Source organism: Watersipora subatra, chromosome 9 (assembly GCF_963576615.1).
Source record: "Watersipora subatra chromosome 9, tzWatSuba1.1, whole genome shotgun sequence".
NCBI classification, from domain to species: domain Eukaryota; kingdom Metazoa; phylum Bryozoa; class Gymnolaemata; order Cheilostomatida; family Watersiporidae; genus Watersipora; species Watersipora subatra.
The window spans coordinates 48,630,040-48,648,244 of record NC_088716.1 but is presented as its reverse complement, the minus strand read 5'-3'; the positions used below and the strand labels follow the sequence as shown (position 1 = coordinate 48,648,244).

At 34.4% G+C, this 18,205-nt stretch overlaps 1 protein-coding gene across 1 annotated transcript in view; it reads right to left on the bottom strand.

Annotated features, from left to right (window-relative positions):
* Positions 1–740: 740 nt before the first annotated feature.
* The window catches only part of LOC137405162 (suppressor of lurcher protein 1-like), a 35,695-nt gene continuing 18,230 nt past the window's right edge, over positions 741–18,205 (bottom strand). The window contains exons 7-16 of the mRNA XM_068091389.1: positions 17,312–17,424; positions 15,922–15,960; positions 13,055–13,266; positions 11,619–11,805; positions 9,813–10,012; positions 8,903–8,944; positions 6,870–7,038; positions 4,023–4,097; positions 2,889–3,031; positions 741–868 (exon numbers count right to left, since the gene is read on the bottom strand). Of these exons, the coding sequence (XP_067947490.1) occupies positions 741–868; positions 2,889–3,031; positions 4,023–4,097; positions 6,870–7,038; positions 8,903–8,944; positions 9,813–10,012; positions 11,619–11,805; positions 13,055–13,266; positions 15,922–15,960; positions 17,312–17,424 (1,308 nt within the window). The remainder of the gene's footprint in view (positions 869–2,888; positions 3,032–4,022; positions 4,098–6,869; positions 7,039–8,902; positions 8,945–9,812; positions 10,013–11,618; positions 11,806–13,054; positions 13,267–15,921; positions 15,961–17,311; positions 17,425–18,205) is intronic.

Below are 18,205 nucleotides of genomic sequence, written 5' to 3'. Positions count from 1 at the left end.
TTAAAATGGTAAATCACGGATGCTGACAGCTACACATAAATGACCACATGATAGAGTGTTAAACATTCACGAACAATCTTAATACGTTATAGAATCTCACTAGAATTATAGTCACCAGATTCTTTTAAAATTACCTATCCTTTCTGATAATAGCTAAAAATTTAACACCTATCTGATACTAATGTACCTAATCTAATATTGTATTACTACAAATTCCCTTCAACATATCTATTTACTTGCTCAAATTTAACAAAAGAATTCTCCAAAGGTATACAAACCTTTTTGAAATCTGAAGTTTTAAAACGTCACTTACACCTATACATCAACACTGCATTTTTATGCGACATTCCTGTAACAGATTTAATCTACTTTTACTCCCCTTGTATCAGATCTGAAAGAAAACTTATACCGTGAACTTTTTATTTAGATTTGTAGAGGTCATTGACCTTTGGCTAGTTTAACTTAGTAGCTTTTTTGATTTTATGAAAGATAAACAGAGCTTAGCTTCGATTTGCATCAAAAACAGCAAGTCACACATTCTTCGTCATTCTTTATTTGCCCAAATTTATTTTGGCTCACTTTATATACACAATAAAAGTGCTGACTCGATCACACAGCAATAAGTCCTTGAAGTTATTAGCCTCCAGTAACAATATGAGCTGCTAGTCAGTAGGAACATGTGCTATATACAATGTTATCTACTATTGCGATGATACTGATCTGCTGTCCGATGACAAACCCTAAATTGAAGTGATTATGGAGGTGGAATAGACAGCTAACCAAATGAACAATGTTACTTTGCTAAGGAAGTTGCAAGACTTTGAGCTTGCTCCACTTGTGTGCAGCACTTGTTCATCTTGAACAGCTTCTGAAAATATTGGCAAAAATCCTGGTTTATGACAAACAAGCGACTTGCCACATAGTTATTGTTTAAGTATCAGCATCTCTGTCTTACCATTTTCAACCTGAGATGTTGCTTTGATAGCACTATTTACAGAAACTGATTCTAGCTTCATCAAGTATATAGGCCCCTACGTGTTATTCAAGCTTCATAAAAAGGTGTACTGCTACATGTATATGGTGTAAGTAAAGGCACTGTCAATGTGCAAAGAGGGAACACTACAATCTTAAGTTTTACACCAATTGCTGTTTCACACTGCAAGGAGATAATGTGAAGTTTGATGACCAGTTATTAGCATTTCAGGCAGGCTCACGCTAGTCAATCATTGATTAAATGTTTTACAGGACAATGAATTATGCCAAGATTGTTAAGACTTGTCTCCCCTAAATGATTAAAATGCTGTTAGCGAGTTATACAACCAACTTTAGCCTATAACATACATGTATATTCTTTATACAGTAGACATTCTAATAACGTATATCTCCTATAACTAAAATTCCAGACATAGTAAAAAATTATGCTAAAATTTTTCTTCGTGCTATGTAAAAAGTGCCATATAATGCAAAATGTCAAATATGTGCAACTTCTCAACTTAGATTTGAGTGGTTATCTCGCCGCACTGGTAAGAAAACAAAACATATCTATAGCATTATATCTATTACCTACATAAGATGTATTTGGCTTTTTGGTTATCCTATCTGCTTTAGTATACCTATGATTTAGTAAATACTTAATACCGCATAATAATTAAACATAATGTTAGTTATAAATACAGCATTGCTTAGATATTTACAACAGAAACTATATTGTTTTGTATGGGTATAATGCAGCCGATTACACAATAAATAATAACACTAGTGAGGTGCCTACACGTGGCTCCTTAAAAGTGACTCTTACTGAGACATTGAGAGTCACTCTTACTTCTTATTCAGCTAGTTTATCAGGAAACCTTTGAAACCGAATCAAATACTACTTATGGAGGTTACATGCAATATTCTAGTTTAACCTAAGGTCAGTGTACAAACCCAATCATCTAAATAGGCTTGATAGCGAGCACGAGAGCGGAAATTACAATAGGCGCGATAGCAAAGTGAAAATGACCTGCAAAAAGATTACATAGCTACTATTCCTGGTGAATCAAATTTCTATAAACTGTAAACATAGTTAAGAGCTCATACATAAGGCTGTTAACAAAGAAAGGTATGTTAAATGCTATATATGAAACCATTTAATTTACTTGATTGTTGTGATTCTTGTGTGACACAATTTGGAAAACATTTTGCTTGAAATGAAATTATTGCAAATAAAGTAATAAAAAAACAAAGGTAGTTTAATACCATTTGCTGAGCATTGGCTAGACGCTATCGAAAACCACTCACCAACACAACCTTAATGTCCACTCTGTTTGGCTTCTATGCACCCAATTATATGCTTAAATCATAGACCTATTAACTACACAAGTTGTATAGTTAATAGGTCTATGGATTAAACATACAATCTGTATGTAGCGGCTCATAAAAAAGAACACTATCATCAAGACTCACATAAATAGGCGCATAAGTGTACCTCTGAAGTGGTAAAACATGCTACCAGCTGAGAGTTTAGGACTAAAACATAGTCAGTTCTTCTTGGTAACCTAATATTAACACTGGCCTATTCTTTAGTATTTGCTTTACTGAGTGTCCTTCCTCTGTGATATTTAAACTTTTTAAGTGAGTACTTGTGGATGGACACCCTCCGACCACCACCCTGATCAATGATTGGATTCTGGGCAGCTAGTACACAGGATCAGTGTGCTAAGGTCATGACTACTCTTACATTTATAAATATTTGACAGTTAGATGAGATAGCTATCAACACTCCGGGCCTTTCATGACATTTCAAACATTCTTGTCCTTCTGCACAGCCACTCTGCATATTTTATAGTGAAATGTTTTTCTAAATTGGACAAGCAAAAGGTTTTCTACTAAGGCAATACACAGCTTACCGTGTTCTATAAACTTGTATACTGCTCTAAAGCCTGTCCCATTTCCTTTGAGGCCAGATTTGAATGTTATTTGAAAGAAATCGCCGTCTGAAACAAATGACTTGCCTAAAATTGGGCTTGCTTCATTCTGATCACTGCAGAATCTACAAAGAGTAAACATAGATAAGTAAATAGGAAAAAAAGCTCTTCATTTCTAGATGGCTGTAATTACCAGGTTTTTCTGCATAGAGGGCACAATTCCAAGCTTAGCCCTATCAGTCATTTACTACCCATAAATAATATCTGCTACTGTAACGAAGACATATACATACAAGTCTGGGCTGTTGCGCTTAGGTTAGCTAAGTAGTTACTACAATAGCTGATCTGCTGACTGTGGCCATAAAACCAGGCGTGGGAGGGAGCTGGGGACAGAGGACAGATGGAGGAACAGATGCTGACACAAAACATGTCAACCGCTGCCAACTAATGAATATCAACATGACTGGAATGCGCAAAGAACCCGAAATGACAGTTGGTGAAAGCTGCCTATTATAGAGAGTTCTAAATGGAGAAGGTTTATACTATTTTGCGGGCTGTTAGACTAGAAGAGCCTGGATACATGAACTTTAAAACAAGATAAAATACAAGTGTGCACACATTTGCGTACCAAAGTGGTCAATATGGTAAATAATATTTTCATACCCGCTATTAATGCATCAAAATGATGACCCCAAAGCCTCTTGCACACTTGATCTATTCACAACAATAGCTAGCCTAACTTCTATCTCAATTTAGCTTGCTTCGTTTACAATTTCTGAAGAATACTGGTAATAGATTATGACAAGATGCTCTGAGAAAGGCAGCTAAACAGATGAGTCTGTGCTTGTTTATTTACCTGTAGGTAAGTTTACATGTAAGATTTTTTTACTTAATTTACAACTATGATAACTCAAATAATGAGTTTATTGGGACAAAAATATTTTTTAAAGCATGTTTAATAATTATTTAGGTTTCTCTGAATTTTTTTTGAAATTTCAAACAAACTATGTTATCATTCAACACTTAGACTACATGTTTAAAAATACTAGGGCAATTGAGCACAGAATACAACATCGTTCAACTTGTGGAAACATTGTCTAGACCAGACACTCCTACCTTCCAAGTGTACCATCCTCTGCTCCATTAAAGTTTGACAAAGCCACATAGTCACTGTCGTCCTTCTCCAGACACCTACAGTTATAGCAGTGTTTTGTGGTCACCAGCTGTTACTATTCAGGCTAGACATCAAGCTCAGTAGCTGATTACATGTATGATTTTACAGAAGAAGTACATGCAGTTTTAGCAAATGCATGAAGTTTGATTTAGAGCATGGTCGAACAAACTACCAGGAACAACTAGCAAATTATCATGAGTAGATTTCTCTGTTTTTGAACAATGAGCACCTACTTCTTCTTCTATGAACAGTTTTGAAGTGGTGCATATGTTTGTCTGTGTTATTTACTAACTACTACTAAGTGACATCCAATAATTTTAAACTACTAAAATGTTCCACTGTGGGGTACCGTAAAACCTCTAACTTAACGTCGTCTCTATTTGAACCCCACCTCTATTTTACCGCCACCTCTATTTGAACGCCATTTCTATTTGACCGCCACTATTGAGGAAGGGTTGAAAAATAGAGCTCCATGGTGTTTAGTTAGAGGTTTTACCGTATATGACTGGTCAAGCATTGTAGTTTCCATAAATGGCTGTGAGCTGTGTCATACGCTATGCTAGATTACTATGCGTGTTTGCCCAAGCTCTAGTTTGCTATAATCTAATTATGTCTTAGTAAAACGAGAATCTGTATTTTGGTCAATCGAATATATATCCTATTATTTATACACTAGCAACACTTTATCTAGCATAGATTATCTTAACCATTTGCATGCTTCTTCCTTTGTGTTTAGACCAACTACCTTTTTTCGAAGGCTGAAACGATTCTATAGCTAAGACAAGAGACTACAAACTAAAACGGCAAAAGACTAAAAATAAGCAGCGTTGCTCAAGTTGATATCGAAATTGTTCAGCTCTTCTTTACAATTTGATAGGATGGGAGACCTGCGCTGCTCGCTTGTGCAAACAGATCTGTTTGCTTCTAATGGACCAAATCAATCGTACTAACAAACATATGTGAGGTCTTAAGGAAAATATCATCATGTAATTTTCTTGTGTTTTTTATTACTGCTATTAACATTCTACTGTACCTTATTGCAGGTATAACCAAAATCTACTCCCTCATGTACACTGTAAATGCATGTTGTACCACATTGTAGCCTAGGAGTATGTGTACAATATAACATAGGCTGCTTAATGCGCAGTACTATACAGTACTCAATTCTCAATCTCTAGACTTTGTTGATGTCCAAACATGGCCCAGGCAGTATGAGTCTGAACAAATGAGAGTTGTCTGCATTCGGAGTGTTTTTTATTGTCTTGGCAGCAGTGCTTTTCTAATAAGCTCTCCTAGAATGCCATCTTTGTTGCTAATTATATGTTGTACACTCAATGTAGCATGCTAACTATATGCGGTATACTCTATGTAGTATGCTAATTATATGTTGTACACTCTATGTAGTACGCTAACTATATGCGGTATACTCTATGTAGTATGCTAATTATATGTTGTACACTCAATGTAGTATGCTAACTATATGTGGTACACTCAAATTAGTATGCTAATTATATGTTGTACACTCAATGTAGTATGCTAAGTATATGCGGTACACTCTATGTAGTATGCTAATTATATGTTGTACACTCAATGTAGTATGCTAACTATATGTGGTACACTCAAATTAGTATGCTAATTATATGTTGTACATTCTATCTAGTATATGCTAATTATATGCGGTATATTCTATGTAGTATGCTAATTATATGTTGTACACTCAATGTAGTATGTTAACTATATGCGGTACACCCAATGTAGTATGCTAATTATATGTTGTACATTCTATCTAGTATGCTAATTATATGTGGTACACTCAAATTAGTATGCTAATTACATGTTATACACTCAATGTAGTATGCTAACTATATGCAGTACACTTTATGTAGCATACTAATTATATGTGATACACTCAATGAAGTATGCTAATTATATGTTGTACACTCAATGGAGTATGCTAACTATATGCAGTACACTTTATGTAGCATACTAATTATATGTGATACACTCAATGAAGTATGCTAATTATATGTTGTACACTCAATGTAGTATACTAACTATATGCGGTACACTCTATGTAGTCTGCTAATTATATGTTGTACACTCAATGAAGTATGCTAATTATATGTTGTACACTCAATGTAGTATGCTAACTATATGCGGTACACTCTATGTAGTCTGCTAATTATATGTTGTACACTCAATGAAGTATGCTAATTACATGTTATACACTCAATGGAGTATGCTAACTATATGCAGTACACTTTATGTAGCATACTAATTATATGTGATACACTCAATGAAGTATGCTAATTATATGTTGTACACTCAATGTAGTATACTAACTATATGCGGTACACTCTATGTAGTCTGCTAATTATATGTTGTACACTCAATGAAGTATGCTAATTATATGTTGTACACTCAATGTAGTATGCTAACTATATGCGGTACACTCTATGTAGTCTGCTAATTATATGTTGTACACTCAATGAAGTATGCTAATTATATGTTGTACACTCAATGTAGTATGCTAATACGTACAAGCATCGAAGATAATACAGCATTATACTTTATAGTGTATTTCTTGCCGCTAAATTTTACATTATAACTAAAGAATATCAGATAAGATTTGTTTTTTATGCATATTTCATTCAAAACATCAAAATCATCAGGTTTGGGTAACACCAAGCCAGTAGTATACCAGAAAATTAAGTAACTTACCATGGAGGCTAAGTATAAGAGGTATCTAACTTACCATGGAGGCTAAGTATAAGAGGTATCTAACTTACCATGGAGGCTCACCGCTGACATCCAACTCTTTGAACTCTATTTTTACTTTTCTCCCTTTACCATAGAAGTAATAGCTACACAGTGTCTCTTGAGGGTAGTAGCCGCCATAGTTAGGGGACACAACTTCCCCTTCTGTTTTCACATCCGCGTGGTACTCATTAGCGCAGGCTACATAAACATAAAAGAGCTGCTGAAATGGCCTCTTTAGGACTTACTTCTAACTAGCTTGAAACAGTCAGAGCAAAGCTCACATTTTATAAATTTACTATTTAGTTTTGAGAAAATATCTTTAGTTTTAAGAAAATATAGTACTTTTATTTAGGCTAATAAAGTTAATTATAGCTATAATTATTAACTATAATTGTTTGATAGTTTAAAGTTAATCTGCTATCTAAATAGTTTAAACTTCATGAAATTAAACAGTGCATTAGTGGCCATCTAGTTGAGTTAAAAAGCTTTTTCATTTCACATCAATAATATAAGCTTTATATAAATTTGCTTGAGCATAAAATTTTACCTCATGATGAAATCTGCAGAAACCATAGCAAAAACACAACTGCATAATATGGGCCTATATGACTAACCAAAAGCAAATAAGACTAGTATTGATCTAATTTGTTAGGTAATTAAGTTTTTGTCAAAAAACACTCGCAGAAAAGTGACCATATGCTTTGTAGAGTAATGAAACAGATATAATATTTAAGTATTATATATAATAATATAGTATATAAGTATTACAGTACTAATAATTCTTGAAGGTTGTACCTCCTGATGAGGTGTCACTATTTTATACCTGCCATATGTTAATCTATATTCATAAATCTCAAAGTTGGTTGTTCATTCTTCGGTTCAGCTATAGCTATTAAAATATAGCAATGAAAAATCTGTACTGTAAAATCTGTAAAAAAAATCTGTACCGCAGAAGATTTGATCTCAGAACCTCCTGTTCAAGTGAACCCATCAAGCTACACGAGATGCAATGGATTCATTGGGTAATATGAGCCATTATCTGGATTAAATTACACATAGCGACTCCGCGTTACGCACAACGTCACTAAAGACGCGCTCATGGTTGTTATTGAAAGATTATATGACAATGACAAGCTATCCGTTTTTGAAGTTGGAGACAAGGAATTGATGATGAACCACATAAAAAGAAAAGACTGTAAAATTGCAAACAAGTTTGCCATTATTGTTGGACCTCATGCTATAGGCAAGGAGTATTGTTAGGCTAGCATAAAACTAGATAGCAATGAAGAGCTGCCTCTTTTCCAAGTAGATTGTAAAGTGTCAATGATAAATCAGCAAAGGCAGGATGGAACTGGCACAATTTTGCATAAGGTTTGTTGACTCAATATGGTTATTGAAGCATATTAAAATCACACCTACAAGATAACTTCCTTTGAATAAAGGAAGGTTGAAAATTTGCAAGTGCCCAATCTAAGATTGCAGCCAGCAGCTCAATATAAGCAATATTTATAACCTCGAAAAGATTTTTGAAGAGGTCCACAGTAACACTAGTCTAGTAAAACCAACACACTCAATCTGACAAACAAGTCTACAAGCATCAAGCGCCTGCCGGTCAATTCGCTGAACTGCCTGAAGTTTAAGCTTAGCAATACACATACTAACCTACTCAAATTAGCTAATGGCAACTACATTACCTGTCATTGTTTATAAGCTGATTTTTAATACCCGTGCAATGCCTGGCATTCAGCTAGTCTTTACTATAGTAAGAGCCGTGTTCCCCTTCCGTCTGTCCGGAGACATGCCAACCGTATTAGCGAGAAAAAGAAATTGCTTCGCACAGAAGTTGAACTTCAATACAATTCACTCTACAAACTGGTACACTAGCCACTATACTACTTGGCCGTCCTACACTTCAGCGGAGAATTGCACACACACCGATTACTTATCACGATCTCTCCCAGTGCACGAGACTGCCAAGAGTACTAGCATGTAAGTAAATGACCCTCTCTCCCTTCACCCAGTACTTAACATGATATAACTACAAGAGTTAAGCATTACTTACGAAGTATATGATGCGGTGTCAAATCGGCTGTGATGCCAAAATCTACAAAACATGTTATTTTATAATAGTCAACAAGTTAGGAGCTTGTTAGATTAAAGCGCAAAGACAAGTATGTGTTCATTACTTTTACCTATTCCATAAGACTGTTTCAGTTGCTGTCACTATTTGGCTTGCTTTTCGATTTTGACTGTACTTGACGCCTAGATTCAGTCTTTGTCAAGGTTTAACAGTTAATTCTTTTTGTGAGATTACTTGAATTTTCTTTCCTTAGTCAAAAAATCCTTTGCAGCTTCAGAGAAAGATAGAACTTGGAGATTCATAGCACCTCTAAAAACCTTTCACTTGACTTATAGGTTGTACATTTAGTTCTTTCAATTTTAACTCATTTGCTTTGCTATTAACTACATCCTGTTTAAACTTAAATTTTTAAAGGAAAAAGGTGAAAACTTAAAACAAAAGCTAAAGAAAGATTGTTGTGAACTTATCATTAGAATGTGGAGTGATATAGTACAGTGTAACAACAATTTTTATCTCCATTGTCTATTTTGGTATCCAGTGCAATACTGATTTGAGTTAACCATAATAAATGCTTTTAAGTACAAAATAACAGTTTTGGTGGCTAACTGATCAAACTTTGTACAAGTATGTCAAAAGAATAATGACAAGAACAGTTAAAACTCAGCCAACTGAGTCATTTGTTTGCTTAAAAAATCTAATAATCCCAAAATTAATTTATAGAACAAACACATACAAAACAGAATTTGAAAGATTCTATTTAAAATTGACAATACGATTGTTAAAAATATCATGTTTTATAAGGTTTTCTGAACTAGCTTTGAACCAACTTTTAATGCCCAACTTCACTCCTTTTTATGCCTCTCTTAGGTTTAGTCAAATAGCTTCAACTAACCTTTTACAAACTGATATCTGAATTGAAATTTGCTGGTCCCCGGAGTCCATGTTATAGCCTCAAATTTAATTTTTAAGTAAGGGCCGTTGCTCATTAGATTCAGAGGTCGCTGAGATCCACAAAAAATTTTGAGTGTATAAGGATAGGTGCCATTTACAAGTATGATGACCGTTACGCTGTCTCTCCGAGAACAATTCTTGCTGCAATCATATTAGAGAGAATGGCATCACTGGCATCAATTTATGCATTGTCGTCTGATCAATGATGTCAACATATATTTCCTGGTTTCACCATATCAACAGCAGAAAAAGTTCTATTACAGAACTCTATATTAACACTGGTGTACTACCGATCACATACTCCAGCTCACCACACTCCCACCAATCACATCACAAAATCTTTGAACATCCTGGATTATCCCAAGCTTGCTCGTTTTAGTATTTATGTTAAAGACTTTAAAATTTTGCGTAAACGATGCTCAGAGTATTTGTATTTATCCTTCCACACATATGACAAACATCGTTTTCTGTCCCGTGACACCAACATACTACATCTACCATTATATGTTTCAGTTTGTGAACTTTCTGCTACTACAACCTACAATTCACTATCCTGACTCCTCCTCAATACTATTAGATTATCAACTTTTAAAACATGTTCATCCAACTCAATAATTCCTGATTTCTGTTTTCTCATATTGTTTTGCCATGTAATGATGCTAAGCTCCTTAAATGATGATATAAATGGCTCGGGAGAATTGTGCATGCATATAGAACTGAGCTTAATCACACTTCATGGGATTGCATTTTATGAAAGACATTTATGGGAATTAAGCTGAGATACACAAAAATTTCAAAACAGCGACATGAATAAATATAAGTAAGAACCAAAACCCGCATGTTTTTTAGCTTCAATAAAAGATCAACCTTATTTAGAAAAAAGAGGTTTCCAAAAGTGTTACAATTTACTATTGCATGAGAATAGTCAAAAGACGAAAGCAGAAGATGGTATTTACATTAAAAAACCATTTTTTGCATTATTCTAAGCCACTCTTAGAGGTGGACAAAAAATTGTTTCATACAGAATTCTAACTCGCAATATCTAGAATGGTGGACCGACACTCTAAAAGTCTCACGACATTCTACAATAATTTTACATATAGCCATTACAGCTGAAGACCTCTCATGGCATACTGGATTGCCTGAGAACTAGCATCTATATTTCTATAAGATGTGTTATGAAATACTTAGATAGGACCAATTGTGGTTATATGGCTGCTTATATTAGGAGTTATCACACCTTAAATGGACAACTACTCTCAGGCACTATACATAGTGCTGATATCTTTAGATAGAATGACATTCCAATCAGCACTTCTGAGTAAGATTACAGTATACAGCAAACCATGTGTGTAATTACAGACACTCAGATTGAAACATGTAGTAATCACTCAAATATACAGATATTGAACACTTTAAGATATACAGGTATTGTAAGCACTACAATATACAGATATTGCACACATTAAGATATATAGGCATTGTAGGCACTATAATATACAGATATTGTATACACTAAGATAAATAGATACTGTATACACTAAGATATACAGATATAGTAGGCACTATAGTATACAGGTATTGTATACACTATGATGTACAAATGTTGTATGCGATAAGATATACAGATACTGTATACACTAAGATATGCAGCCCATGTAGATCATTGTGCTTCTATCTAGCTGACTATATCGCTATCTACCTACATGTACATATATTTTATTTAGCAAAGAGTCTCACTGCTTACCTGGAAATACCTCCACCACCCAAATCAAACTGCTGAAACTTAATGACCACTCTCTCGCTTGGCTCCCCATAAAATTCATACACACAGGTTCTGCTTCCACGAAACTGTGGATATGTTGGGGAGCTGAAGATGCCTTGTTTACTTCTGTCAGATTTAACGGTTTGATCACAAGAAAAGACTTCATCTTCTGTAACACATTATGTATGAAACCAAACCTGGGAGATTCACAGTTTTTATCGGTTTCACGTGCTTCTCAAACATAGTAGTTAATAAACAGGGTCCAAAGCCTGGTGCGCCCTATATCGCCGTAGGTTCGCATTTTCCTTTCGGCTTTCATCGTCGATTATATGAACCATAAACTGATGGCATTGATGAAGCAACACATACACATCGAGTCAAACTTTTTCGATATCTTGCCAAGCATCGACGACCGCATTTCAAATGTAAACCATTTCATACTATAGTCGCTATACTATATTCATGGTTGTGGATAGCGTGGTTTATTTATTTCCATTTATGACCGTTGCTGCGGGACTATTATTTGATTTCAGTCATGCGAAAACAAAGAGGTTTTTCGCGAATGTTTGAAAAGAAAAATGAGAACACTATGTCACTGGTGCAAACACAGATAAATTTGTGATAGTGTGAACATGGTTATCATCGACGATCACCAAAGTATTGTGGCACCAATGCCGAGATACGGCGATATAGAGTGAACCAGCCTATATTTGAATGAGATTATCAGTGTAACTAAGATCATGAAATGCATTCAGGTTATGAATGTAGCTTCCTAAATATCTATAACATGGTCTTTTAGCAATCTTCAAAGCGGCCTTCTCGAGATGCACGAGTTGACCTCCTAAAGAAAGTGGTCACCTGAAGAAAAAAAACTAGCAGAAATTTTTATTTCATCATTGCTAGTATTTCTTTTATTTTGCATCCATGTACTAGGTTATTGATTTTATACCAATAAACTTGACTAGACACGTATTTATATCAATGACATCACCAACCAAAGTTTAGGTTCGTAAATATAAGTTTCATGCATGAAATCTTTCAAACAAACAAGCTTTATCCTTTTGAGAAGAGACCAGTAAGACTGCAAGATAATATTTAAATCATTAGCATAAGTAGTGGGTTATCCTACCGTTATGTTCAGAATTCTTATCTTTATGTTAAAAATTCTAGAACTAACCATAAATAAATAACAAAAAGAAAAAGTCAAAGCCAGAAAAGAACCCAACTAATGTAGTAAATGAAGTAATTGAGTCAAGTATAAACTATAAACTTATCTTGACAGTTGAATTTTTAATTTTTTATTACAAAACCATGACAAGACGAAACAAATTTGCAGCAGAAAATAAAAAAATTGACTTTCTAGATAAGATTGTGCTTTAAATAATTAGAATTTATTAGTTTGGTAATTTGCTTCTCACCTGGCTTCTGTTTTACAAATTTGAAGATGGCTGCAAAGCCAGCTGCTGCACCATACTGGTTGGATGTAAAGGTTACAAGCATCTTTCCTGCTGTAGACCTGAGCTCTTTAGGGCCTGTGCTGCCGCAGTACAAGCCAAGCACAGGTGCCTGGTTGCTGTCACCATCATAGACAGTAATGATATCATTGTGTCTTTCATTGAAGTCACATGTTCTGCAAAAAGTTTAAGTTGAGTCTGGAGCTATGCTGAACATCGAAACACAGCCAACCTTTTTATGCAAAGTTAATTCTTTTTTATATTTTCTCTACGTGCTTAAAGATAAACTTACACAAAGTGTTTGTAGATTTTATCCAAAAATATCGATACTTTTCTATCCTTTGCCATCGTTTTTGATGTTTGAGGCTATTTGATTGCTAGGATGTTTCAAGATTGATTTCAAAACTTGATGGCGATTAAAATGCTCAGGTCAAGGAAAAGCACAATGGTAACTTCTACAATTGCAAAAAGACTGACAGAATAGAGACGTGACACTGCAACTTGAACGCAATAGCTGAGGAGCTGATATCAACTACCGCAATAGTAACAACTAGTGATGTCATTTCGTAATTTTTTTTTCTGAGCGTTTTAATTACGATCAAGTTTTGTCGATTTTAATTTTGAAACATCCTGACAGTCAGATCACTTCAAATATCAAAAGCAAATGCAAATGATAAAAATATGCCGATACTTTCTGATAAAATCTTAAAAAAATTTGTGTAAGTTCAATTTTAAATTGTTGGACTTTAGAGTAAATATTTTCACAGAAATACACTATAATCACTCGTCCAACAATTCCTCAAAAAATACTGCAAAAAATCACACTTATTGTTTAAACAAATGCATTAAATACAATATAATGAAAACCAAATGTAAAAAACTAAATTATATGTAAAACAATAAGTTAATGAAAAAGTAACCATTAAAAAGAAGTTTTATTGTTGAGTCACCTTAGAGACACACCAACAGAAGTGTAGACTTGGTGATGTGTAGGCTTACTATAACTTACTCTAACTTACAGTATGTGAATTTTTTGCTAATTTCCTAATCAATTCCATTATCAAGGTTTGTTCCCTCTCTGCTGCATGTATGGTGCTTTATTCTGAACCAGATTTATCTTGGAACCAAATATACTGTGACCATAGAGTTATCTCCCCCTAGAGTGATAACTCTAGGGGGAGATAACTCTATGACTGTGACCATCTGAGTAAGAAAGTTGGCACAGTAGAAATTATGGCTGAATGCCCTCCTAGCACCACCAATGGTCCTTCTGTGATTAGAAACTCTGACCTACTGATAATATGCCAGTGCCCTAACTCATGAACCACATGCTAGTTTAGCTTATGTACTATTTTTTATCCTTATTTAAATCTTCGTAATAATTTTCAATCAACCTCTTTCCTTGCACTTACACAGCTGCAATGTTTCAGGAAGCTATCTATCAGACTATGACTATCTTGAAACTTGACTATCAGATGAAAGAAACTACTTTAGATGTGTCATCAAACATTGGCTAGAATTTCACATTGTAGGCCTATGTTGAAAAACTTGCATGAGGACTCATGAGGAGAAGTTTTATTGCATAATAGTGAGCCCTCCTTTACTCTCCTATGCTTGGGTGTTTATATTGCGTCTTTGCCAAAGCAGTTGCTAGTGAAATCATAAAAATGAGTTTTAGTAAAGCGGAGTATTTTTATATGTCAGAGCAAGTAGACTAAACTACTCTACTAGCAGTAACTAACTAAACTAACTGAGCAATGTAAAATACCAAAAGCTTAGCCTAAGCACTGCACTACATCAGCAGAACGTGCTGCATATATTTGCTAGTCATAAATGCACAATAACTTAATTGTAATCTCTTATTAGGATACCTAAAAAGCAATTATTGTTTGATCAAATTTTCCTAAAGATCTTCAAATTGTCAACTAGAAAACTAAGTACTTGAGACTTTATTGGGAAAAAATCAGCATGTTTAAGAAAAGAATGTGATGCGGCGCCATTTTCAACAAAAAATTCACAAAAGGTTTTAGTTATTAATAGAGATAACACATTTAACAGAATAAGTTAAATTAATTTTGAACTTAGACAATAACCTTAAATATTTAAAAACCGCATGTTGATCACCATAAAGGATGTTTAGAATATTGTAAGAACTTTACATTCACTCAAATGGTTAACATGGAAGCAGGAACCAGAAAGACAAGAAAAGCATTCAAGAGAAACAGAGACACCAGCTCAACTCTATTCGGTACAGAGAAAATGTTCATTTATAAACTTGAGTGACCAGATGCGCTGATAGCACAAGAATAACAATGACTTTCTTTTGGTAGAAAATGATTTTAGGAAATTGTGTGATAATCAAAAACTGGAAATTCCCCAAATATTAGAAGAAAACAATCAAACTAAAGCAAAAGAAAACAGTTCTGACAAAAAACTTGGAAATTTCTTATCGATAAGTTAGCAATGAGCAACATGAATTAAACTTTCTAATGAGTCTAAATTGTTTTTATTGGATTTGGAGGTTTTGACTCAGGATGTATGAATAGCTAAAAGAATCCAATTCATATTTTTGGTAAGCATTAATCATTAGCATGATTAACAATGACAAGCATTTAGTCAATAGACAATACTTGTTACCTGGTATCTACACAACGGCGCAATAATTTAATTAAAAGTTATTAGTTTCTGAGATACAGACGCGCCTCTGTTAATAGTGTTAGCAGGTAGGGCAAGCACAGATCATAGCAATAGATTACTCAAGGTGCTATTCAGCTTGTTGAAGGGTTACTGAAAAGGGAAGAATGTAACTCAAAGCTTGACATATAACCTACCTGGATACATCATCTGGAATGATATTGTCTGTGATTGTGCTGAAACAACCATAATGTAACAAAACACACTGGGACAAATGTGGAGGGAAATGTGAGCAATGGCGAATTGATAACAACACTAAGCTATGGTGAGGTATAGGAAGCATATTACAATAGCTGAAAGACATGCTAAGGTATAGAAGATATGACAGAGTATCGAGGATATGGTGAGGTATAGAGAGCATAAGGTACAGAGGGCAAGACAAGGTATAGAAAATATGATAAAGTAAAAGTACATTTTATAAGGTATAAAAGATATGGTAAGGTATAGAAAACATCTAAAGATATAATGTATATTACAAGGTATGATAAGTTATAGATGATATACATGCAAGTAAACTATATAGAAAATAATAGAAAAAAATAAAAAAATGTGCTCTGGTATAAAATATATAATGCGGTAGAAAGTATGTCATGAGAATAGAGAAAACAATAGTAGCGTATAGGTAGAGAATTTGGTGAACTAAAGATGATAGAAAGGTACAAAATAAATAACAAGTTATGTAAAACATCTGGTCAAGGTTGTTCACACTTTAAGGAACAGAAAAGAGACCGGTGAATAAAGTCTGTACAACTGAAATGTCTGAAGAAGGACCGATACCAAAAATACAAAAATGAATTATCAGAGAGATTATGGCTCAATGCTTCTACAGTTTGAAAACAACAAAAGAACCTGACAATCTAGATGAGGGAGAATTATGAAGTATGTGGTAACTTTACATTCTAGTTTAAAAAATTTTATGAAATTTTTATAAACTATTTTTATTGGTGTAAGGCAGAATAGATTGGCAGCACTATATAAGAAACATGATAGTAATCTTGATTCATAAACTCTGTATTAGCTTATTAACCCAATCACACAAGACTTTATAATAGAGGCTACAGCCCAATCAGCCAATCACACAAGACTTTATAATAGAGGCTACAGCACAATCACACAATCACACAAGACTTTGTAATAGAGGCTACAGCACAATCACCCAATCACACAAGACTTTATAATACAGGCTACAGCACAATCACCCAATCACATAATACTTTATAATAGAGGCTACAACACAATCACCCAATCACACAAGACTTTATAATAGAGGCTACAACACAATCACCCAATCACACAATACTTTATAATAGAGGCTACAACACAATCACCCAATCACACAAGACTTTATAATAGAGGCTACAGCCCAATCACCCAATCACACGAGACTTTATAATAGAGGCTACAGCACAATCACCCAATCACACAATACTTTATAATAGAGGCTACAACACAATCACCCAATCATACAAGGTCGAATATAACTTTATAATAGAGGCTTCATCACAATCACTTTGTTAAAGGTTTTACCTGTGATTGGCTAGGCCCAAAACAGACAGCTGTATTTTTACAAAGGTTAGATAAACTCGTTCATCAAGGTCACCTCTGAATATCCATTGACAGTTTGAGAGATGAGGGTAATTCTGTGAAAGAGATGCTATCAATAATCTTGGTAGCTCTATGAGAGACAAATAATAATTCAACTTGCAAGAGACCATAAACAAGGTTGTATGTCATGTTATAAATTATATAATGTATTCTCAAATGTGCTGCAAACTGTACACATGTTAGCACTATTGATAAGCATAAATGATGTAAAATAAATGTGTAATTGTCTCCTCCATCTCTCTGAATAGACAACTACAGAGTGTGCTTGATAGGCAAATGCATCAAGCACATAGGGCATATAATTTTGTGCACTGCTTTAAAAGGGGGACACAAAGTCTTAGATAAGTTTGGCTTTAAGAAGCATTCAATGTTATTTGATGCAATTCAATGAGCAAAGTTGCTTCCAAGGTTCCTTAAAGGTTGATTTGCAACAAAAATCACATTACAGTGATTTGGTATCAAAAGGTTCACCACGTCTAACTCTGCAGTGCTGTAGGTGCAAAATATGTGGAAGTGTGATTACAAGCTTTTAAAAACTCAAAACTAACAGTTAATTGCAGCCATCACGAAAACACCGTAGGTTGGAACCCTTTCCAAGATGGCTCAAATGGGACGTAGTTGAACACAGAGGCTTCTGTTTACACTTTCATGCAACCTTATTCGTTGAAATATTTTCACAAACATACTCCACGCATTCAATAAAACCATGTCTATTGTTCTTAAGCGTCTATTTCATCATCATTGTAATGCTGTCACTTTGAGCACCAATATCTCAAAACCTAGCCTAAAAACTCGTTTAAATTTTTAACCATAGCT